The sequence below is a fragment of the Emys orbicularis genome, chromosome 3, assembly GCF_028017835.1.
Source record: "Emys orbicularis isolate rEmyOrb1 chromosome 3, rEmyOrb1.hap1, whole genome shotgun sequence".
NCBI lineage: Eukaryota > Metazoa > Chordata > Testudines > Emydidae > Emys > Emys orbicularis.
Genome location: NC_088685.1, coordinates 87,783,316 through 87,808,487, shown reverse-complemented (window position 1 = coordinate 87,808,487; position 25,172 = coordinate 87,783,316). Strand labels below are relative to the sequence as shown.

At 42.2% G+C, this 25,172-nt stretch overlaps 1 protein-coding gene across 1 annotated transcript in view; it reads right to left on the bottom strand.

Moving 5' to 3' along the window:
* Positions 1-24,367, bottom strand: part of SLC16A10 (solute carrier family 16 member 10) — a 154,378-nt gene extending 130,011 nt beyond the window's left edge. The window contains exon 1 of the mRNA XM_065401204.1: positions 24,007-24,367. Within this exon, the coding sequence (XP_065257276.1) occupies positions 24,007-24,367 (361 nt within the window). The remainder of the gene's footprint in view (positions 1-24,006) is intronic.
* Between the last annotated feature and the right edge of the window lie 805 nt (positions 24,368-25,172).

Genomic DNA, 25,172 nt, shown 5'->3' with positions numbered 1-25,172 from the left:
GGTGAGTACGAGGGGAAGGATCAGAGGCTGACCCAGGGAGGGTACTGAACATTTAGTGTTGCAGATGCATGGAGTCCTTCCTCAAAGACAAAGTTGAATGAATCGACACAGAGGATGTAGATGGTGCCAGAGCTTGCAAAGAAGTAAACGCTACTCATAGCTCTACCTCCTGTATAATCAAAGAATCTGGTACCGAAAGGCAAAGCAAATCTTTAGCCACCACATATGCTACTAGAGAGCACTGTATGCACAGCCACATGCTGGAGTGACAACAACATTGCAGATGGTGCCAGCAAAGCAGTCAGTCTGAATGATACTGACGTGGGCACCATTTTCGGTGACTTTGAGCAGCCAAGGAAGCATGCTGTACTGGGGAGTGCCCACTGGAGCTGGTGCTCTAACTTTAGTACTCTACTTACTCCAGAAAGGTCCCACAGGAGACCAAGATCTCCTAAATGAGGAAGGTCTTAGATTTAGTAGCAAGGGGGTCATCAGATTTCTTCCATCTCTTGCATGATACCAAGGAAGAAGAATGAGGCTTTCTTTCTGAATGTGGGGAAATAGCAATATCCGGAAGTGTACTCCACGATGGAGAAGAGTCCATGAGGTTCACATAACAAATGGCTGGATTCTGAGGGAGGATTCCAGACTGCTTCCATCAGCATGCAACAAAACCTCACCTCTCTAGATATTTTGGTCCTAGTCTTGACCACGCTGCAAACTAGGCACCCATCCCAAACATGCACCTCACCCAAACACTTCAGACTACAGGAGTGAGCATCACTGACTGGCATTGACCTATTACAGCCAGAACAGTGCTTAAAGCCCAGGGACTTAGGCATCTCGCAGTACCAAGCGTCAACAACACGAAGTACAAGTCTGAAAATCAAAATAAAAAATTTAAGAAACAAGTGCCACTACCTAAAATAATTCTAAAAGAAGTAATTAACTATTTACAAAGGTTTATAAAAAAATTTCCTAAGAGGGAAAAAAAAAGAAGATTTGTGTGAGTAGGCATGCCCATTCTGACTACCAACCAAGGATGGTTAGAAGGAAATGAGGAAGGGTTGGACAACTCCTCAACTTTATATCATTGGCAACCAGCACAATCACGCAGAAGGCACATGCACCGTCCCAAAAGGTACTGCTATGAGAAAAAAGATCTCTGGCTTCAGGCACGTCCATTCCTGAAGTGAAATGGACACACGTCATCACTCAAAGAACATATAGCTATTCTTCACACATTATAAATTTATAGTGAAAACACTTGGAAAGGGAGAGATCAGGTGATCTATGGTCCCAAACTGCTATGACATGAATGCAGGGCTTCATGCAGATGCAGGGGTCCACCCATCCGAATCTAGTTACAATCTAGTGATTGGTGCTTACGTAATTAAATTAGTTATGCAACCACCACTTTGTAGCTATCAAATATAAATAGGAAGATGACCATACTACTTGAAATATGAAGAAGAAAAAAAAAGGCAGTGGAACACTTTTTGGATGACCCAGCACATGTTGTTCATTTTAAGAACACTTTCACTGCAGATTTCACAAAATGCAAAGAAGGTACCAATGTGAGATTTCTAAAGATAGCTACAGCACTCGACCCAAGATTTAAAAAGCTGAAGTGCCTTCCAAAATCTGAGAGGGATGAGGTGTGGAGCACGCTTTCAGAAATCTTAAAAGAGTAACACTCTGATGCAGAAACTACAGAAACCCGAACCACCAAAAAAGAAAATCAACCTTCTGCTGGTGGCATCTGACTCAGATGATGAAAATGAACATGCGTCAGTCTGCACTGCTTTGGATTGTTGAGCAGAACCCATCAGCATGGATGCATGTCCTCTGGAATGGTGGTTGACGCATCAAGGGACATATGAATCTTTAGCGCATTTGGCACGTAAATATCTTGCAACGTCAGCTACAACAGTGCCATGTGAACGCCTGTTCTCACTTTCAGGTGACTTTGTAAACAAGAAGCGGGCAGCATTGTCTCCTGCACATGTAAACAAACTTGTTTGTCTGAGCGATTGGCTGAACAAGTAGGACTGAGTAGACTTCTAGACTCTAAAGTTTTACATTGTACAAAAAATAACTGCATTCAAAAATAAAAGAATTCTACATTTGTAAGTTCAACTTTCATGATAAAGAGATTGCACTACAGTACTTGTATTAAGTGAATTGAAAAATACCATTTTTATTTTTATAGTGCAAATATTTATAATAAAAAATAAATATAAAGTGAGCACTGTACACTTTGTATTCTGTGTTGAAATTGAAATCAATATATTTGAAAATGTGGAAAACATCCAAAATATTTAAATAAGTGGTATTCTATTATTGTTTAATCATGCAATTAATTTTTTTAATCGCTTGACAGTCCTATTAACTATTCAGTGGAGGAAATCTGAAATCCATACTTTGGGAGAAAACTATGTTGTCAGGAAAGTAGTGTCTAAACTGTTAAGTGATACAGCTTCTTCTGCTGGTCTTCACTGAGTATTTCCATTGTTTTGGTGCACACAAACATTAGAAAGCACATGAGAATAAATACAGTTTAAAAGGTGGTTTTCCTTCAAGCATTTTAATTCTGAAAGCCCTGACAGCTCAGTGAATTTGAATAATGGGAGTCAGTAGTAACTGACTTAATTTCTAGATCATGGATTTTAATTATATTTAAAATAATTACAACATTAATATTGATGTGTTAATACTGTTTGAGATGGTGTGCATAAAAAGTTCACAATTTTGAACGGTGTTATTGCAATGAAACTTTATCTCCAAAGTTATCCAGAAGAGGAGATGGAAATATCTGGGACACATTAAAAATGAAGCCAGAGCATCTACCATAGCAGGTGTGCCATTAGGTAGCTGAAGGAATATGTAAAAGGGGCTGACCAAACGTATCCCTCTGTCAGACTGTATTCAGAGGGAAGACTCAATGGAATTTAACAAAACAGAGGACATACAGAGGGACACAGGATAGTTAGGGAGGACAGAGTTGTTCATGCCCTAAGTGACATTTGATAGGACAGGAAGGATTCAGGATAAAACTCTAAACTTTTTCCATTGTTACCAATTAAGTACTGTAATTTTGTTTCATATTGACAAATTGTATGCTACTTTATAAATCCAAAACAGAAATGTTTGTTTTAATCAAAACAAAAACAATCTGTAGGCCCTGATTCTGCAAACGTATACACATTGTGGCAAGGCACCTTCTCGGTCTCACAAGCCTCAGCTGTTTTTAGCCTTGGCGAGACAGGCTTGGGGTAAAACAGTCCCTCTTGGCTGCACGGGGGCAGTCCACCCCTTCTCTGTCAGTCTTTTAGGCTTGTTTTTTTTTTCTCCCTTATGGGAGGGGATGTAGCCTCCCCTCCTGGTGAGGCTTACTGTCTTGCTACTCCTGGCCTACTGGCAGCTTGACTTCTCCCCTTCTCTCCCCAACAGGGGAGGGTTTAAAAAGGTCTCAGGCAGCCCTTAGTTGGAATCAGCTGATCCTAATTGTCCTCAGCTAACTCTCTCTCAGATGATCCTAATTGATCTCTGGTAACCCCTTCTCAGCTGAACCTGATTGACCTGTAGTCACCCCTCCTCAGTTGATAGTCCCAGAAGGGTAAAATGCCCTCCTCCCTGTTTTCTACCCCACCCTTGCAGCTGTCTGTCCTGAGTTTATCACAACATGCATAACTTTCAGCATGAGTATTCCAAATTAAACTTGAGTTCCACTGAGATCAATGGGACTATTCACATTAGCAGTTACTCCCATGCTAGCATGTTTGCAGGACCAGGGCCTTAATTTTCAGTATTTTGTTTTTTCAACAACCATTTAAAAGCTCAAGATAGATAACCTACCTATAGAGACTTTTTTTTAAAAAAAATAAGCATCAGTAGTTTACATTATATATTTTTAATTAATGTTACAATAGCATAAATTTTCAGATTAGGCTGAGGCTTTGTAAAACTAATTTTAAATCAATTATTTAAATTGCTTTGATTTACAAAAAACTGTTCCACCCTGCCTCCAATACACTGATAATACATTTAATAAAAGCAGGGGGGGGAAGATCTTACAACCTTTGCATTGATTAAATTCTTATAATAGGTTAACGCACAGGTCATAGATAGGGCTGATCAAGGAAAAAGTCACAGGTGGAAACAACAAAAGTCATGGGTATACAATAAAGAGTCAAGTGTCATGGGCATTTCATATCCCAAGTAACTTATTTTCCCAGAAAATTGCCTCCTCCCTCTCCTCGTCCATTTGAAAACAGATAATGGTTCTAGAACATCTACATACTTTGTATCTTTCTGGCTGCCATGCCTTCAAAAGATACTCAGGATTCTTAGAATCAAGGCAGCATCAGAACCAGTTCCATGAACAGTTCAAGCTCAACAAAATGAGTTGAAAGTTGATTAATCCAAATACCTTACCAGGCCTGTAGTAAGATGGATATATTTAGTTATTGTTCCTTATTCTTATAGGCCTCAGAGTGAAAACCGTACCATATTCTGCACCAGTTGGAAGACTGGCTTTACCCTAGATCAGTGGTTCCCAAACTTTAGCAACCTGTGAACCCCTTTCACTAAAAGGTCAAGTCTCGCGAACCCCCTCCTAAAAATGAAGATTTCCAGGGATTTTCTCCTTTACCTGAGTATAAATTATAAAAGCAGTGATCTTGGAAATATAAAATTTGTTTTTATGACATGCTTATTACACATTATTAATCATTACAGTATTTTTATTACATTATGAAAACAGCAACACTCTTCCAAGATCTCACTTTCATAGCTTGTATCACTTTGAATAAGCCTGTTATAAGACAAGGCTCCTATGTTTCATCAAGGAGTATCAGATGTGAAACAGCATGAAGGTATTTAAGAAGCCAACTCAAAGAGTTCCTCCTACACAAGCATTCAGGTCTTGAGCAGTCCAGGCAAACAACGCAGGTTACAACAAGGCTTTAAACTTGTTCTTCATAATAATTTTAAAAACAATACTAGCCGCCTATTTAATTTTAAAAACAGCAAAAAATATCCATCTCCCTTTCTTTTAAGGAGTCTTGAAGTTTAAATCTCCTCAGTGTGATAGATATGATTGCTTTGATCTGCTTAGCTTTTGGAAGTCCAGGGGCTCTGGGCTGCTAGCCCTGTGCTGCCCAGGGTTCCTAGGGACGGCTCTGTCCACCATTAGGACATTCCCCCTCCCCCCCCCGAGAACCCACTGTAACATTTCACGAACCCCAGTTTGGGAACCACTGGCCTAGAAGAGGGATCTTGTGTTCTGGGGGCCACTGCAGATATTCTCCTGTCACATACCACATGCTGTTTAAAATAGCTTTTAACAAACTAAACCAGGAATCGGCAACCTTTGGCACGCGGCCCGCCAAGGAAAGCACCCTGGCAGGCCGGACCGGTTTGTTTACCTGCCGCGTCGGCAGGTTCGGCCGATCGCGGCTCCCACTGGCCGCGGTTCGTCGCTCCAGGCCAATGGGGGCTGCGGGAAGCAGCGACCAGCACATCTCTCAGCCTGCACCGCTTCCCACAGCCCCCATTGGCCTGGAGCAGCAAACTTTTGAAGTGATAATCAAGATGACTCATAGAAGGTGTGAGGATAACTTAACATGGGAAATAGATTCAATTAGTGTAATGACCCAACCATTCCCAGTCTCTGTTTAAACCTAGACTTAATTGTATCTAATTTGCATATTAATTCAAGTTCAGCAGTCTCTCTTTGGAGTCTGTTTTTGAAGTTTTTTTGTTGCAAAATTGCCACCTTCAAGTCTGTCACTGAGTGGTTAGAGAGGTTGAAGTGTTCTCCCACTGGTTTTTGAATGTTATGATTCCTGATGTCAGATCTGTGTCCATTTATTCTTGTGTGTAGAGATTGTCCGGTTTGGCCAATGTATATGGCAGAGGGGCATTGCTGGCACATGATGGCATATATCAGGTTGGTAGACGTGCTTCTATGGGTCATCTCGATTATCACTTCAAAAGTTTTTTTTCTCCTGCTGATGATAGCTCATCTCAATTGATTGGCCTCTTACAGTTGGTATGGCTACTTCCACCTTTTCATGTTCTCTGTATGTATAAATATCTTCTCTCTGTGTGTTCCATTCTATGCATCCGATGAAGTGGGCTGTAGCCCACGAAAGCTTATGCTCAAATAAATTCGTTAGTCTGTAAGGTGCCACAAGTACTCCTGTTCTTTTTGTGAATTCTGAGTCTCACCTCCCAGGTGAGTGCTCTAACCACCAGTCACCAGACTACTGAGTCATTCTCATGCTTGCTTGCACCCTCTCTCTCACTTCATCACACCCCCAAGTGATTATTTCATGATTTACCCAAAGAGGAACAGATTCAACAGGAGAGAGTAAGGGAGCTCATATAAAAATATCCCATATCCCAGTGGTTAGGATACTCACCTGAGAAGTGGCAGATCCCAGTTTAAATCCCTTCTACCCCTCAGATGATGGAGGGACCTGAATCAGGAGTCTCACACATCCAAGGTTTGAACCATAATCACTGGACTAAAAGTTGAAGGAGGTGGTACTCCTCCATTTTGGGTACACTTGTCTATAGGGGCCCAACCCAGCAGATGGGGTTTGAACAGGCTTACTATATTGGTAAGCCTTACCACAGGCGAGTTAGGCATTCCTCTGCCTATCTTCCCCTAGTTCATGCATCATACTGGCATCCAGATGCCTGATATGGGGCTGCAGTGCACATAGGCAGAAACATAGATGCCTAGAGAGCTTTTACTGCAAAAAGTGAGGCACTGAGTGATTTTAAGTGCCTGTAGGTTTCAGGGCAGGGTTTTGAAAATCCCAGTGAGGTCTGATTCTGCAATTAAGGCACCCAAGTCCTTTTGTAAATCTAGCTCTTAAAGTAACTTTCAAAGGCAATAATCTATTATTTATTTGTGTGTGTACTTGAGCCTATTCATGTACAAAGAAAGAATCTGCTTTTGCAAACCTAGCCTAAGAGTATATAGTAAAAAACCTTTACAACTAGTTTGTAAAAACATTTCAATAACCAACACTGGCCTTTGGAATCAAAGGGGTGGTCATACAAAGAAATTCTAGCACTATCATGAGACTCAGGTAGGAAGAATGTTTCTTTATTAAATATGGAGTAGCATTTCATGTTGGGGCTACTCTTCTCTCTAGTGCAGTGGTCCCCAAACTTTTTAACTCACACCCCCCACTTACCCCGTCCACGCTCTTCCTCGCCCACCCCCCGCCCGGAACAGGGGCTGGGAACAGGGCCACAGCTCTGGGAGGGGTGGGAACGTGGCCACAGGTAAGGGGGCCGAAGCTGGGGCCAGCAGCCGTGGCCAGGGTCAGGAGCAGAGGTGGGTGGTGCTCCCTCCCCACCCCCTGTGGGGGGCTGGTCCCCCCAGCTGCGCGCGCACACACCCACACACACACACACACAAATTTTCCTCCACGCCTCCGGGGTGGGGGCGTACACCCCACAGTTTGGGGATCTCTACTCTAGTGCAAGAGTTCTCCATGTGCTATTAGAAGAAATCTGGAGTGTAAAATAGAGATTCTATTCAATATGTCTAATTACAGAATCAGGACCAGATCTCCACCTTGTGTAAATTGTCATAGCTCAACTGAAGTTAATAGAGCTATGACTTTTTGCACCAGCTGAGATCTGGACTTAAACTGGTAATAAAAAAACCCCAGCGCGCGCGCACACACACACACACACACACAATGTCAACAGAATGCGGTTATCTTTGAAGTCTCTACACTTCTTCTTAGCATATGCGTGATGTGTCTCAGGTAGCACGTGACCAGGATTCGTCACCAAATTTGGTACACTGGTCAGATTATTAGCTTCCCCGGCTCAGGCTAGGTACTGACGAGGAAGCGCGACGTGAACACACTGATCCATGCCCCCTATCTCAACACTTATATGGGAAACCCCATATATTTAGGGAAATAAAGAAATGTCCTGAATTTGGTCACTACTTTAGGTAGAGGTCTAAAAGCTTGATCCCTCTCTCTCCCCAACACCCCCTCCCTCCCATGACTGCAGATGGATTTAAAGAAGTTTGTCACAGCAATCAAAAGCCAAATGCATAGTTTACATACTACAATAGAGTATAATTAAGTTAACCAACAAGTTGAGCAACGTAATGTTTCATTTTTCCTACTTTTACTAAAGGCCCCCTTGTACGTGTTCAGCGTGGACTATAAGCTCCTTCAGCCATTTAATTGAAGGGGTAGAAATGTTGCATTTCCTTCACAAAGGTATCTTTTCTCCAAAAGGTTTTTCAGGCACTTGAGTTAAGTATATAGACGACAAAAATAAAAATTAGTTCTACTTAATCAGAATAAAACTCACTCTTTCTCCCTCTCTAAAAATAAGGTTTCACTAGCATGGTGTCTGGTGTCGGAAGCCTGCTAATTTTTATTTGTTCTTATTGGACTAGATGGATTGAGGGTCTGCTCCAGGAAGGCAATTCCTATGTTCCTTGTTTTTCCTGGAAAATCAGAACTAAACTAAACTCAAATTTTTAATGTAAAAACAACCTTTCAGGAAATCAATACATATCACAAAGAAGCAAACAAAGGTATAAGCCCAATTTTTAAAGCTGATTTCTTTTAAGAGGACTTCTACACACAAGTACTAAAGGGTGGGGAAAGTAGTTTGCTTTTTAAGTGTCACTGATGTGATAACTGAATGCCTGAACAGCACATTTATCTCCCAGTTTTGAATGAACTTTGAATGCTGATTGACAAAACAGTTCAGATTGTTTGGGTCCTCTTATGTTCATTTCTATACTTTCAGATCATGAACTGCCACCTTAATTTTCAGGTTTTAAAGTGTCCGTTTTTTTTACAGTCATATTCCTTTAGAAAGATCTATTTCCCTAAAGTTCTTGATATGTATTTTCAACTAAATCTAGATTCATGAGTTGTGTATATGGGAATGTCAGTAGTTTAGAAATGGCTTATATTCTGGTCTTGACCTGTGTAGCAGCAATAAATGTAAATAAATTTGAATCAGGGAAATATTTACAACAGAGTTATGGCATACACTGTGAGCATCCTAAAGTACACATGGATAAAGACTGTATGAAGTCTGCAACTCGTGTTTACAAGCAAAATATTGCAGATACCACTCCAAATATTCCAGTATTTACTTTAGGAAACTTGCAGCTGTGAGCATTCTAAGGAACGTATGAACAGCTTGCACACCTCATGGACCTCATGAGGCTGCCTCAGCTAACAACTTTAAGATACAGCCAAAGTGTCCAAAATTAGCCAAAGGCACCAGTTCTCATTGAGAACAGAATAAAACAAAATGTGGAGTTTGAACGCCAAGCTGTTTAAGGTATGTGAAACCTCAAAAAGTTGGGAAAATTCTATACGTAACAATGTCCCTGGGGAAGATGTCTGGACCTCTGAATATAAAAGCATGAGTCTCTACACTGCCTGAGCTAGAAGACCCAGGTCTGACAGAGAGCCACACTGAGCATGGGTTGTACACTGAATTGAAATATACTTCATTATGGATTCTTATTCCACAAATGCCTTGCCCTCAAACTTTCCAAAAATATTCTATTTCAGTTTATGATCATGCATGTAAAATGCAATTGAAAATTGGTGTCGTTTTGGTGACGTTCAAACGGAGACAGTAGTGTCTCTCTCTAATACATGGATTCCAGGGTTTCACTATAACTGTTATAATGAGAACAAAAATGAAGGCTCATGGCATTCACTCATCTATTAGGCTTTTTTGAACAGTCCACTAGTTTTGACAGTTCTACAATCTTACAGAACTAATTTATATCAGAACTAAGATCTCCAACTCAAATCAGAGCAATTATCCAAAGATTAGTGCCTGGTAATTTATTTATCCTCCTCAGTGAGCAGAAATAATGAGGATTAGGTTGCTTTGACTTTTTTCACAGTTCATGCTCAGTTGCCACCAGATGCTCACAGTCATCACAATTAGAGTAGGAAGATACACTAATTGGATTAAATGTTACTTGTACCTTATTTTCTTTCTGATTGAAATGGATTACAATTTGCCTTTATTAAAGCATTTTTTAAAATATATTGTCATTAGAATAATGGAAAAACTACTAAAATGATAAGGAGACATTTCATCTTTGTCCACTTCTTCTCTGGTTACAATGCGTCTGAGCACTGGCAAAAGTGTAGAACACTGTGGGCAACTCAACTGCAGGCAGAGGCCAGAGCTGAACACAGACAGATCAGAAAAACCCAATAATGGATATCTTGAAAGAGCTGTTGCAAGTGGAAAATCAGGGGCCTTTCCTCTTCATTTGTGTATGGCAAAAAACACAAAAGCAATGCTGGAGAGAGAAGTAAAGTAGTTGCCCATGAAGAATTTAGCTAAAAAGTAAACAAAATCTTAGAAGACCAGAGAAATCATTTTCTAGAATGGCTCAATCTAGCAAGGTGCTCATCACCTCCAGTTGTTACTCAGCACTTTGCAGGGCTGAGCCCAGATGCCGAACACACACTGGATATTAGGGGAAAATTAGAAATGGACCATCAGTAGTACACTGAATATTATGGTGCCATTGGTTACCACATGCCTGATTTAGTGACAAATGAAGCATTTACTACCCCAACAGCAACTGAGTAACAGAAACTAAATGAATTACTATCATGTACCATAAGTGAAGAGTGAAGTACAACATACTCCTAGACATAGTAACATGGCTAATGTCAAATTTTGTACATGCTGTATATACAGCATGTGAAAAGCTGTGTAAAAACAGGCTTCTGTTGTGAAACATTCCAGGTCATTTTACCAGTAAATCATGCACAAATGCCTTGGCTTTAAGACTCAGTATTTCAATCTCAGCTTTATTCCTTAACCCACACAATAACCATAATCAAAAGTGTTGACCATTTCTACTTTAATGCTGTCAAAATACAGTTCTCAACCGTCTTCTTTACTATGGCAAAATGTTATCAGAGATTATCTCCCATGGCATTTGTTTGTAGTTCCACTAGATTCTCAATAGTTCATAGTAAAATATCTTGGTACAAAAATTCTTAAGTTGTTTTTCTAAATGCAAGAACAGAGTCATTTTCATAAGGGACTGGCAATGGGAGGCAAACCCTCATCATGCAGCACACATAAAATCATAGAAGTGTTTGACTGAAAGGGACCTCAATAGGTCATCTAGTCCAGTCCCCTGCACTAACGTCAGGACTACGTAATAACTAGACCATTCCTGGCAGGTGTTTGTCTAACCCAGGGCTGGGCAAACTACGGCTTGCAGGCTGGATCTAGACCATCAGCTGTTTTAATCCGGCCCTTGAGCTCTCGCTGGGGAGTGGGGTCTGGGGCTTGCCCCATTCTGGCGCCCCAGTCGGGGAGCAGGGTTGGGGGACGCTCCACGCGGCTCCCGGAAGCAGTGGCATGTCCCCCCCCCGACTCCTATGCATGGGGCAGCCAGGGGGCTGCACTCTGCATGCTGCCACCACCGCAAGCACCACCCCTGCAGCTCCCATTGGCCAGGAACCACAGCCAATGGGAACTGCAGGGGTGCTGCCTGCAGACAGGGCAGTGTAAAGAGACGCCTGGCCGCACCTCTACGTAGGAGCCGGAGAAGGGACATGCCATTGCTTTCAGGAGTCGCTTGAGGTAAGCACCGCCCGGAGCCTGCACCCCTGAGCCTCCCCTCATACCCCAATCCCCTGCACCAACTCTGATCCCCCTCCCACCCTCCAAACCCGTCAATCCCAGTCCAGAGCACCCTCCTATACCCCAAACTCCTCTTCCCCAGCCCCACTCCAGAGCCCTCACCACCACCACGCGCCCCACTCCCCCACCCAGCACCCCCTCCCGCACCACAACCCCAATTTTGTGAGCATTCATGGCCCACCATACAATTTCTACTCCCAGATGTGGCCCTTGGCCAAAAAAGTTTGCCCACATGTTCTTAAAAACCTCTAATGATGGAGATTCCACATCCTCCCTAGGCAATTTGTCCAGTGCTTAATTACCCTGACAGTCAGGAATTTTTTCCTACTGTCCAACCTAAACCTCCCTGGCTGTAATTTAAGCCCGTTGCTTCTTGTCCTATCCTCAGAGGTTAAGGAGAACAATTTTCACCCTCCTCCTTGTAACAACCTTTTACATGACTGAGGAGGAACGTAACAGTTTTCAGCTATCTTCTCCACACTAAACAAACCAATTTTTTTCAGTCTTTCCTTATAGGTTGTTTTCTAGGCCTTTAATCATTTTTGTGCTCTCCTCTGGACCTTTCCTGAAATGTGGCACCCAGACTTGGCTGCAATACTCCAGTTGAGGAGTTATCAGCACAGATATACCATATAATTTTTATACATAGGGTAAAGAATATTACTTCGCAATTGTCACATTAGTAGATTTTAAATGCTTCTTGTGAGTGTTCATTTTTTAAAAATATCTAAATGTAGTGCTCACTAAAAGAATCAAATCAGTAAACAAATATTTACTTCAAGGTATTTTGATAATGTACTGAAAGTATGTTCAGCTAAAAGGATTTAAGAATAAGCCCTCTTCTATTGATTTTGCTACAGTTTTTTTAATGTAGCAAGTTAGGGTGTATATTATACAATTGCACAATACAGAAATCACATAAAGGTCAAAGAACATTTGTGATCACTAACATCTACAACAAGCAGTAGAAACTGAAATCACAAATGACAATCTAATGGAAAAACAGTATCAGACTTTGAGCTTGGTACCAGACCAGCAAGGGTGGGATCTCTGTGGAGGAATTGTGTGCACTGATCACTCCTGCTAACTGGGTATCTATGGGTCCCTCAGTAATGCACTATAGCATCAGCTTGGAAAACAAGCAGAAGTCTTGGGGTACAACAAGCAGAGTTGACATAGTACATTACACCCATTTTCCTCAGAGAAAATCAGAAACATGTTTCTTATTAAAAAAATTTAAAGGTTTCAATAAAAATGCATTAGATTTACTTAAAAGCCAAGTAAAATGTTAGTTTGCTGTAACACAGCTCTCAACCTACTACGGCCCAAATGTGAAATATTTTGAATCTTTCACATGACAAGGAACACAAAAAAGTTATTCATGCAGGAAACTCCCACTGACATGGGGCTCATTCCTTCAGTGTATAACTATATCTTTTAAATCTTATTTCTGTTGTAAATATTTTTAGAAGTGAAAAGTCAAGGACAAGAAGTTTGTGGTACTGGTAACTTTGAGAATAAGATGAATGAGATCACTTGAAATGAGGGGCATTTCGAGAGGCATGCTATAAATATATTTAAATATAAAGAAAACTATTCTACATCTCAGGGGTAGCATTAACAGCATACAATGTGGCACTTGCCAGCGTTTAAAAAAAAAAAAAAAACCCTAAACAGCAGAGGAAAGGCATACTGAGTAAGACTGACTGTGGATACACAGCCTAATACTGCCCTTGTCAGTCTTCTACACGGCATCCTATCCCTCCCTTCCCACTACAGCTAGCTGACTCTGTGTACCCCCCCCCCCTTTTAAGGGTCAGCTATCTCACTGTGTGAAAGTATATAGGTTCATTAAACTGCTGTACTTGGTCTATGAGATTTTAAAAAGCATAGAGGTATAAAGTTGTTGGCAACCTGCACTTCAATTTGTGAGAATTAGGATTGTTTTGATAGGATTAAAAACACACATCTCAGGCTTATACATTTTATTCAAGCCGCCAGAAAACTTCTTAGGGCTGATTTAATTTTCCAAACTACTGCATGCACCCAGCAGTTACAGAAATTATAAATATGGAGATTTAATTTCTTTTAACTCTGGAGTTCAGTGTTAAGTTTTCCACTGACGATTTTAAAGCCCTAATTATATAAACAACTTTAATAGACTCTGGTTTGAGAATAAGAAAAAAATCTTATGAGAGATTCACTGAAAAAAAAGCTTCCTGTGCAAATATACTGAATACCTTTAGATATGCTCTCAAAAATAGCTATCCCCATGAGTGCACGCTTAAAAATAGAAAGTATAAGGGGCCAAAGCCATTACTTCAGCAACAAACAAAAAAGTCCAATATGAAACAGAAGAGAACCCAAGTTTCATGATTTGGATTTTAGAAGCGGGAAGAAACAATATTTTAAAAAATTTAAAAGGAATCCGAGTATGATCTCTCTTCAAATGGCTCAACAGAAGAAATTTTAAAACCTCTCCATTATAGGTTTTCCCTACTGACCTTCCAAAATATGTACTGCAGCTGTTTAGTTTCTTGGATCTAATCCTATTTGCTTTGAAGAAAAATGACAACACTTCCAATGAAGGAGGATCACATTGCCAACTCAAGTGCCCCATCTCTTTCTCTCCACCCCATACCAAAAATTAAATTTATATATATTATACATACACACACACACACACACACACACACACACACACACACACGGTGTGCGTTAGCCTCATCCACCAGTTTAAAATGTCACCTGAACTTACCAGTTTGGTACATTACTAGCACAATGTACTAGTCTGGAAGCCTATTTAGATATCTATCATTTTGGACCCCCATCTGCACTACAATTACAACACAGCTATGCCTAGTGATATAACAGACTGCTCCAATCTACACATGCAAAAATCAAATTGTTATAATGTGTTGACATTTGTAACTGTAGCATAGAAAGGACCATAAAGATTAAGTGCCTTCCCTCAGTGTCTATCAATTACAGTTCAACAATTTTACACCTCTACATTTTTTAAACCTCTCTTGAGTTACTGGGAATTGTGAGGGCTCAACACCTTTAACAGGAGTTGCTGGTACATAGCTCTCCTCATCTCAGGGTTTGCAATAGTGGCTCATAGTGCTGTTAAGGGTCAGATTTTAGTGAATTTGTACCAGTCAATGCATGCATTTTATTTGTACGGTTTGGACCCTTAATATTCAATGTAATGCATTGAGTAGTAGTGAGAAACCCATTTACCTTTTATTACAGTTAATACTTAATAGTTTGCAGATAAAGATAAAAAAGTTCATGGACAAGCCCCCCCCCAGCGCCCTCCCCCCCAAGTATGTAGTATTTTGTAGTCATCATTTGGTGAATCTGTATATAGTAGTTTTTAATTCTTTCTGCACTATACTAAAAGGAAGTTTCAGGACTCCAGGTTGTTTTGAGTATTCTGCTGATGTCAATATTTTATCCTGCGTTAAAGCACACCTCTATGGGATCATACAGGTGGCCAAGGTGATCAGCAAACATGGGGGGAAAACACCTTTAATACTTATGGAATATGATGTATTGATATGCTGCTTCATATAGAATTAAATAGATATTAGCATAGATAGTGATTTACAACAGTGGTTAGGCACTGGAACTCTTATAGAAGCAGCTTGGTTGGAATCAGGATGTGTCAAGAAAGCATTATTCCCCATTTTGCCAGTTATTTGCTACAGTATGTGAGGTCTGACAAGTTGCTAGCTCTCTCTGCTTCACTTTCCACACTCCAACTGAATTTGGAAAATGGAAATAATTATTAGGGCTCCTAGGCACTATACTAATACAAATAGTTGATAAATGCAAAGTCAGTCACATAGGAGGAAGACATTTTAACTGCTCATACAGCTTACAGGGTTCTAAATTAGCTATCAACTCATAAAATGCACCTAGGCCTGACTATAGACAGCTCAATGAAGATCTCTGCTCAATGGTGATTTTAAAAAATAAAAGCAAACAAGGTATTAGGATGCATAAGGAATGAGATGAAGAAAACATCACATGGAATAGAATACTAATCACATCAGGTCTAGAAGGAGATTGCAAAATTAGAGGGGACTAAAAAAATGTTAATGAGATGATGATTTAACACACACACACACACACACACACACACACACACACACACACACCGATTGCTTGTCATTTGCAAACTTTATCAGTGATTATTTTAAGTATTCTTGCAGGTCACAGATAAAAGTATGTTAGATGTTAAATAGCATAGAGCCAAGAACCATCCCTGCATGGCCCCACTAGAAACTCACTCGTTCAATGATGATTCCGTTAATGACATTTTGTGACAGATCAGTTAGCCAGTTTTTAATCCATTAATGTGTGCCATGTTAATTTTGTATCCCAATTTGTTTAAAATCAAAAATGTCATGCAGCACCATGTCAAACACCTGACAGAAGTCTAAATAGATTGGATCAATGCTATTACCTTTAACTTTTTGATGCCATTAAAAATTTGGTTGATAGTTTGATAGGACTTACTTTCCATGAACCCATAGTAATTGGAATTAACTATATTACCCTCCTTTAATTCATTATTAATTGAGTTCCATATCAGCTACTCCATTACCTTAATGTCAATGTCAGACGGACAAGTTTTTACATTATGTATTTAATAAATGGTTAAAAGGGTTTTATGGTAGTTGTTCCCATAAAGTTACACAAGCCTACTCTTGTTACAAACAGTGAACCACAATGTTACAACGGTAAGACAATGGTTAACACACTTAAACCCTTCCACAGAACACATTGGGGGGTATGGACTTCACTGAGGCAGTTAAGTAGCTAACATTTAATTATGCATTTTATGCTACTAAATATATTTTCCCACATAAGCTTTGACCTCATGAAACAGAAGTATTTTTCTGAATTTATAGTTTTGGTTGAGGAAGGTAATGGATTAATGAAATAGTTTTGGTCTTCAAAAGGAAAAAAAAAAAAAAAGTACACTTGTACTTAAAATTGATTTGGCATTATTTCTCTTAAACATGCAGGCCATCTACAGTAACCAACTCTATTCTGTTTTCTGGGCTACTGAGGCATGAAATTAATGTCCATCTTATAGGCAGGAATGGAGTGTTTGGGGCCTTACAGGAAAGAGCAGGTGAATATTGTGCAGTTCAATAAGAGCTTCTCCTGTCCTATATCTCAGCACTATGCCAAGAATACTGAACATACTGAACAGGTGCAGGGACCCATGAATGGGTTAACTGACCAAGCTGCCTTTGATGTTGCATGTACCCCCTTACAGTAGAGCTCTTGCAGTCCCCCATTACTGTATCAGGATATATGGAGTCCATAATGGATTCTCTCTGCCAGGGCCGTAGCAACAAAGAACGTGCCCCCCTCCGAACGGTAGCCCCCTCCAAACATATGTCCGGGCGGGGCCCCTTACAATGCAGAAACTGGAATGCGGTATTTATTTTGCCACTTTTAGGGGCCCCCTTCCTTGCGGGGCCCCCTCCGGTCGGAAGGTACGGAGGGCGCTCGCTACGCCTCTGCTCTCTGCCTATCTAGGTCTGCCGCGGCAGTCAAAAATGGTAGAATTTTCATCCTTGAACTTAAATTCTGTCAGTCTCTTTTCACATCCCTCTGAAGGCTGAGGAACAGATCTTCTTTTGGCTCATCTCCTTGTCCTTCAATTTGCCAAACACTCTGTCACTTGTGCTCCCAAGTCCTTCTATGTAACATGCCAGCATTTCCCACTTACACCCTTGTTGCAGAAGTGGTCTCTGAAATGAGGGAAAAAGTAAAAGAATATTGGATTTATGACAGTCCTTGGAATACCAAGAAATACAATAAAAATAGTTTACTTTCAAATTTCAGTGCCTTATTACAAGATATTCAGTCCTGTGATTCAAAATGGTAAAGAAACCCTTGAAATCTCCAAAATTTCACATTAGCTCAAAGCACAGGATTTGAGGGAGATGGAAAACTGCATACAGAGCAGGGTTGGAACACATGCACACTACCAATGGGCTAAACGAGAATTACTTGTTGCCAGTTAACAGGCACCGGGGGGGGGGGGGGGGGGAAATATGTGATACAAGTTCTAGCAAGGAAAGGGAGAGACCCATTCAAGCAAGCAGGTGTACGGTTGACAAGTTTGCAGATGAGTTACTTTCAATGATTAGTGCAGAGGACATGCTCCAGAACTGGAGAGAGACAAATTTCTTTAAAAAGCGACAAAGAGTCCTGTGGCACCTTATAGACTAACAGACGTATTGGAGCATAAGCTTTCGTGGGTGAATACCCACTTCGTCAGATGAATGTAGTGGAAATTTCCAGGGGCAGGTATAAATATGCAGGCAAGAATCAGTCTAGAGATAACGAGGTTAGTTCAATCAGGGAGGATGAGGTCCTCTTCTAGCAGTTGAGGTAGCTGCTAGAAGAGGACCTCATCCTCCCTGATTGAACTAACCTCGTTATCTCTAGACTGATTCTTGCCTGCATATTTATACCTGCCCCTGGAAATTTCCACTACATTCATCTGACGAAGTGGAGCATAAGCTTTCGTGGGTGAATACCCAATACATCTGTTAGTCTATAACAGGGGTAGGCAACCTATGGCACGCGTGCCGAAGGCAGCACGCGAGCTGATTTTCAGTGGCACTCACACTGCCCGGGTCTGGCCACCGGTCTGGGGGTCTTTGTATTTTAATTTAATTTTAAATGAAGCTTCTTAAACATTTTAAAAACCTTATTTACTTTACATACAACAATAGTTTAGTTATATATTATAGACTTATAGAAAGAGACCTTCTAAAAATGTTAAAATGTATTACTGGCACGCGAAACCTTGAATTACAGTGAATAAATGAAGACTCGGCACACCACTTCTGAAAGGTTGCTGACCCCTGGTCTATAAAGGTGCCACAGGACTCTTAGTCTGGATCTGTAAAAAGCAACAAACACGGCTAACCCTCTGATACTTGACAAATTTCTTTGTGAGCACAGGTGAGAGTTAACATTACTCACTAATTTGATTGACAAGATATTGCACTTGTTTAACAAAACATTTTTTTGAGATTATTACAGGTGACAGGGGAAAAAGTTAGGCCAAGCTTAACAGTTCTCTTTATAGGATTGCCCTCCTGCATTCGCTGGTTGGGCATAGCTACGATTCCTAGCTAATTCCTGTGGTAGAGAAACTATTTTATCCTCACATATGTACATGCCTTTATTTCATACATTAAGCAGAAAGGCAGGATTAAAACACAATTTCAGTAAGATAAAACCAGATTGCTGTATGGGTACACTGGTCTACTTTATTGGTACAATTGTAATGGTACAATGTAATGCACAGCCTCAGACTTCATGCCAAATACATAACCTATTACAACACAATTCTCCTGAGATTTTCTATATTCTGGCATTTGAAAAAGAGGACCTGCTCCTTGCACCCGTGGCACTGAAGCCAAATTTTACTGGAGGGGAGACTTCCAGTCTTCATTAGATTCCAGAAAACTGTCCCCCTAGCATACAAAACCAACTCTGATCAGTGAAATAGTTACCTTGTGTAGATGTCCCCTGGCCTCCAGGGTCATTGTCCTCTCCAGCCTGCAAGTCTCTGCAGTCATTCCAAGACCTCTTCAGATTATCAGGTATCACTGGGCCCCAGTTCAGAGAGGCCAATGGAGACAGAATTCTCCTCCCCATCCTGCTGGTCCCTCAACAGCCCATTTTCAAGTGTCTGGATGTTGTCCACCATTATCTCAGCCTCCATAGGTGTGCAATTGTTCAGCCACAAAGCCGTACACCAGGATGTTACAGCTTACAGAGCCTGCCTAAGGTAGATATTTACCAGCACCTGGATCATTGCCTTAGGCCAGCTGGCAGAACGCTTATACAATGTTGTCTTCTTCTGAGACATATTCTAAGGTGGACTTGTTAACACACAGCAGTCGCAAAGAAGTCAATACTATTCATAAATAGTGCACACTGAGATCTAGAGGGTGTGCAGAGCTATTTGTATAAGTGAAGGATTTCAGAAATCTTGCCCTTGGACCAGAAGATGGACAAGCTAAGCTACAGAAGCAGCGCCCAATACACTGTGGATGGTCACGGAAGGACTAATTAGATCAGTGAAACTCTTATGCCAGTCACTGCTGTCTATGCTGGCACTGAACCTGCCAGTGCTGATCAACATGGTGACAGATGTCACTGTTGGTCTTTTCAGAGCAAGTACAGCACACCCGTGCAGATACATGGTATGTTTCAGGTTCCAACAGTTGTTAGCATGTCAAATTTCACTAATGTAGACAAGACCTAGATGTGACTGGGTAATTCACCTTGCAAATCTCTCTATGATGAATGTTAGCACAGGTACCAAATGGTGTTCTCTTATAATGCAACATGGACTGGTATCCTCCACTCCTTTGACTTATGACAAGCAACAACCATCAGATAATTGCTTTTTATCACTACAGACCTGCAAAAGATCTGAACTACAGACTAAGCATTAAGAGCCTCCATATTCCATTACCATTCCCCTTTTCCATTCCACATACAGATAACATACAATTTCCAAGGAGAAGAAAAGGATTTATTTTAAAAGAGTGTTTTAAAGGATACTATCAACTTGCATTTTTAAATGGAATAGTATTTGTAAAATTCCTGTCTGATAGAGTGTCCTTTAAACAGTATGCCCTGATTTTATTTTTAAAAGAAAATGTATAATATTTTTCTGCATCTCGCTGATGCTTATAAAGGATCTTTACACAGAGGGAGAAAATGACTGATTATACAAGGAAAACAACAAAAGTGCTGTATGAAAAAAAAAAAATCACTGAATACTAAAAAAAACCTGAAAGACTTTCACCAGTATCTTTCAAATCATAGTAACAATGGGTATTACTTGAAAATTATGTACCTAGCATACTTTTAATCAGAAGTGTGAAGTCTAACAATGTCCCTTTAAGAAAGGTTCTTGATCCCTATAAGCAGGGTGCATGTAAACTATGGCACAATGGAACAAAATTTTGCAGGTAAGGCTCCTAAATTCTGGGGGAAAGTTGATCTGTTCATCTTCTTACCTCCTCAGGCCTCAGCTGCTGCTGTATTCTCTAGGCAGCCTAACTGGCCAGCCTGCAGTATTGGCTCCTTTCACTCCCTGGCTGCAAACTAAACTCAAGCTCTGGCTCCTTGGCACATACATCACCCAACCACCCTTGCCTGGTTCTATGAAACAGTAAGGTAGCACTATAATCCGTTTAATTCGCCTTTGTGGGAAAAGGTGCAGAGCAAGCAGCAGCTGTTGACATGTCCCAGCATGGCAGGGAGACAACATAAAATGTTGGGTGCCCAGTAGCAGCAAAAGTGCTTGATTCTGTAGAATCTTGGAAAAATGCTAGATTCTACAGCCACACAATCAGAGTCCATGAGGTGCCAAATGAGATGATTTGGGATGTTCACATCTCTTAGAACCATTGTTTCAGGTTCTTTGCAAACTCAGACAGGCATTGGGTTGCACAGTTCACATTCTCAAAGTTATCTTCGAAACTATAAGGGCTAGATTTTTATTTTTTTTTTATTAAAGTAAGAGTTGAGATTCTGGAGCACAATTCTGTGGGAAGGGCTGAATTCCATAGCAAATTCCACAGTCACAGACTCCATAAGGACCTACCCATAGGCTCAGCTTCTAAATGCTATCTTAGAATTACACTTTATCTAGTCTCTTATATAGAGTGATTAGATATTGTACACATTTGCATAGTCTGAGCATTCTAAATTTTCTCCATCCTTTTAAAAAAGAGGAACTATTTTTATTCTTTGGTTACTCTTCCCCTTTCCCAAGCTGTCTTTTAAACGCAATCTGCCTTTCCTGACTCCAGTTCCCTTCCATGGCAATCTGGATGCTGCATCAGCTTGGTTGTGCTGACTTCCTCTGAGGCCAGGCCTACACTTAAAAGTTAGATCAACACAGCTACGTTATGAGGGGTGGGGGAAAAAAAAACACATCCCTGACCAATCTAGTTATGCTGACCTAATATCCAGTGTAGACACTGCTATTCTGAAGGAAGAAGACTTCTGTTGATGTAGCTACCACTGTTTGGGGGAAATGGTATTCCTCCACCAAACAAACAAAAAAAGTCTTCCATCTGCGTAGACTGCATCTACATGGCAATTAAAAAAAAAAAAATTGTGGGCTGGCCCATGCCAGATGACTTGGGCTCACAGGGCTCAGGCTGTGGAGCTGTTTAACTGTGGTGTAGACATTTGGGCTTGGGCTGGAGCCTAGGCTCTAGGACCCTGTAAGGTGGGAGGGTCCCAGAGCCCTAGACTGCAGCCCAAGTCCAAACATCTATACTGCAATTAAACCGCCCTACAGCCCAAGCCCTGCAAGCCCCAGTCAGTTGGCACAGGCTAGCAGCAGGTGTCTAACTGCAGTGTAGACATACCAACGTAAGGGGTTATCCTGGTATAGTCTCCATTGTGTAGTCAGATCTTGATATCCAGAATTCTTCCTATTCTCACACCCTACTACTGCTGGCCTGAGAAGTAGGAGGCTAGGCTTCAATTCTAAAACTCACATTTCACTGCTGGCACTTTTCTAATTGGACTCCCCAAGCCTTTCCTACTCACTTCAGACTATGCTAAGAAAATTGAGGCAAATGAGTTTTAGCACAAAGCTTTCTTCTTTTAAATGCTGAAGTCAGGAAGAAAAAAGTGGAAGGGAGGGTATACAAGCGTGTCTCTCCCTCCATCCCAGTTTTGGTCCCAAATAATCCTAAAGTCAAGAGAGCCAGACCACTGCCAATTCTTTCAGCCAGAGATCCATGTGGTCTCTCTACCCAGCAAGAATATTCTGAAGGGCTTGCTCCTCAGTGGGACTCTTACTACATTAGCTAAAACTTATTTTAGTAAAGCAGAGTAACAACATTGGTAATTTAAGCAAGAAACGTTATCACTGATCTCTCTTTTAAAGGACATTCCAAAAACAACTACAGATTTCATTACAGTCGGAATAGAAGACTGCGTGTGTTCAGTTTGTGATGTTATAGCACTGGGATTCCTCAGGAACCCAACATTCATTTGAAGCAATTATTCTTTCAAGTATTTTTTTAAAGCACATATTTCTATATAGAGCATTTCAGTTTAGTAACAGCAGATTTAAGAAAGAATGTGATTGGAGGTGTCTGACACTAGCATTTCTTCAGTGTTTACTAAAATTAAGTTTGCGTTTGGGATTTTAGTAAGCCTGCATCTGAAAATCCTGCATATCTCAGAGTCCAATATCAGGTATAATTTAAATTTTTGAAAAAAATCCTTTACAACCTCTGAGGCCTGGTCTACACACCTAAAATGTAGGTTGACACAGCTATGACACCCAAGGTTGTGAAAAATCTACACCTCCTGAGAACCATAGCTATGCCAACCCAATCCCGGGTGCAGACACAGCGAGGTCAAGGAAAGAATGCTTCTGTTGACCTTGTGAGAGGAAATTGCTTGGGAAATTGGTGTTCCTACAGCAAAAAAAGTCTACCTCTGGTAGCTATGCCACTGTAGTGCCTGCAGTATAGACAAGGCCTAAGCCTAACCTCAAAATACTTCAAATACTGCTATACACTGTTTTGGATTCATTTATCAGTTGGTTTTGCCACTGCTAGATCAGCCAGGGTGAGGGAAATAATTATAACATTCACCTAAGCACAATTTGAAATAGATTTTTTCCTAACGCAAAAAAATCTCCAATAAAGATAATGACAAGTGTCTAAATTATGATACCTACACCTTCCTCCAGCAATTTTCTCCCTGCTGCCTCTCACACAGACACCTCCTCTCCCAAGGCTCATTTTATAGAGCCAGGACAGAAAGTACAATGTCTCTCCTTCTGAAGATGGAAGATTTTGCTCCCTGTTGTTTCAAGGGAAGAATATTTTTGGACATTCAAATTGCCAAATTACATCTCTATGTCTCCACTAAGGAAAAGGTGTGTTTATAATGTGCCAACTAACAATCCTAGTGTAGACAGGGCAAGTTGCACATTTACCTTATCTGCCCACACTAGGTTTTTACAACACGTTAAAGAAAGAAGCTTTTTTGCTCAAACACTGTACACAGACCCACCCTCAGATACTGATTCTCACATAGGTGGTCACTAACCATCACATAACCTGGGGACTGCCAGGGACGTCTCACATGCACACAGGGGTTCGCGTGTAGTGGCGGGGCGCAGCGAGGAGAGAGGTGGCAGTGGCGAGGACGGGGCACGGCGGAAAAGGGCGGAGGAGGGGGAGCTTCCCCACTCACCTGTCTTGAACACCAGCTGCTTGTCGTCCTGCGAGCCGAACTCTCTCAGCATGGAGACGAAGAGGACGCCGCACGAGTTCTGGATGCCGAACACCGCACCGTTGCACCACATGGCGGCCAGCATCACCACCCAGCCCCAGCCGCCCTCAGGGGGCTCGACCCCCTGCTGCCCCTCTGGGGGACCCGCCATCAGCAGAGCGGACTGGCCGCCTGGACACCCCTCTAGGTTCTCTTGCCTCGGCTCCCCGGCCGCCGCCTGGGCGCCCTGCTGCTCCCGCAGCGCCGGGCCGGGCAAGAGGGTAGCAGAAGCGTCGGGAGCGCCCCCAACTCCCTGCGTATCCAGCTTCTCACTCAGCGTCATCCCCGCGGGCTCCCTCAGCCGCACGCAGCCGGGGCGAGGGGACAGGCGACAGCCCCCGTCCCACGAGAAGGGGCAGCGGCGGCTTCTCTCCGGCTGCCTGAAGGGGCTGCTGCGCTCCCGCTAGCCCAGCAGGGCGGCTGGGAACATCCCACGGCGCCGAGCGGGAAGCCCCTTTATTACTGTGCAGCCCCGGCGGTACGAAGCCTCTCCCTGCCCCGTCCCCTCACACACGCCGGCCCCTGGCTCGCCAGGTTATTTTGAAGGGGCACCTCTCGGGGGAGGGGGTGTCCGACAGCAGGATATCCCCCCCCCCCCACCGCGTCTCCGATTGGATGGGGCAGAGGCGCAGTCACGCCCCCTCCCAGGACACGGTGGGGGCGGGGCCGCTGCGTGTCACAGGCTCCGGCGGCGGCTGTGCTGAGTGGCCGGGGCTGGGGTGTGCGCGCGGCGAGATGGGGAGTTGGGAGTTAACGGTTGCCGCTCGCGCGCAGCAAGAGGGAGCCACGAGGCCTCCCCCACCCCCGCGAGGAGGCGCTGGATTCACCTCAGGGTGGGAGGGAGAAATCAGGCCAGCAGCCTAACAGGAGGGAGGCTACTCGGCGCCCCCATGAATTCCCAGGGTCAAGGATGCACCGCCCCTGGGCCGGGAAAATCGCAGCAACAGCGCCACGGACACGGCCCCCTTAACACTAACCCAACAACTCCCCTCAGAAAATCAGGAAGTGCCACAGCTGCCTCTGTGACCATGCACGTGCTTCGCTCTGACCCTCCCTCTTGTCCCCAGGAGTTGTATCTCTGACCGCCA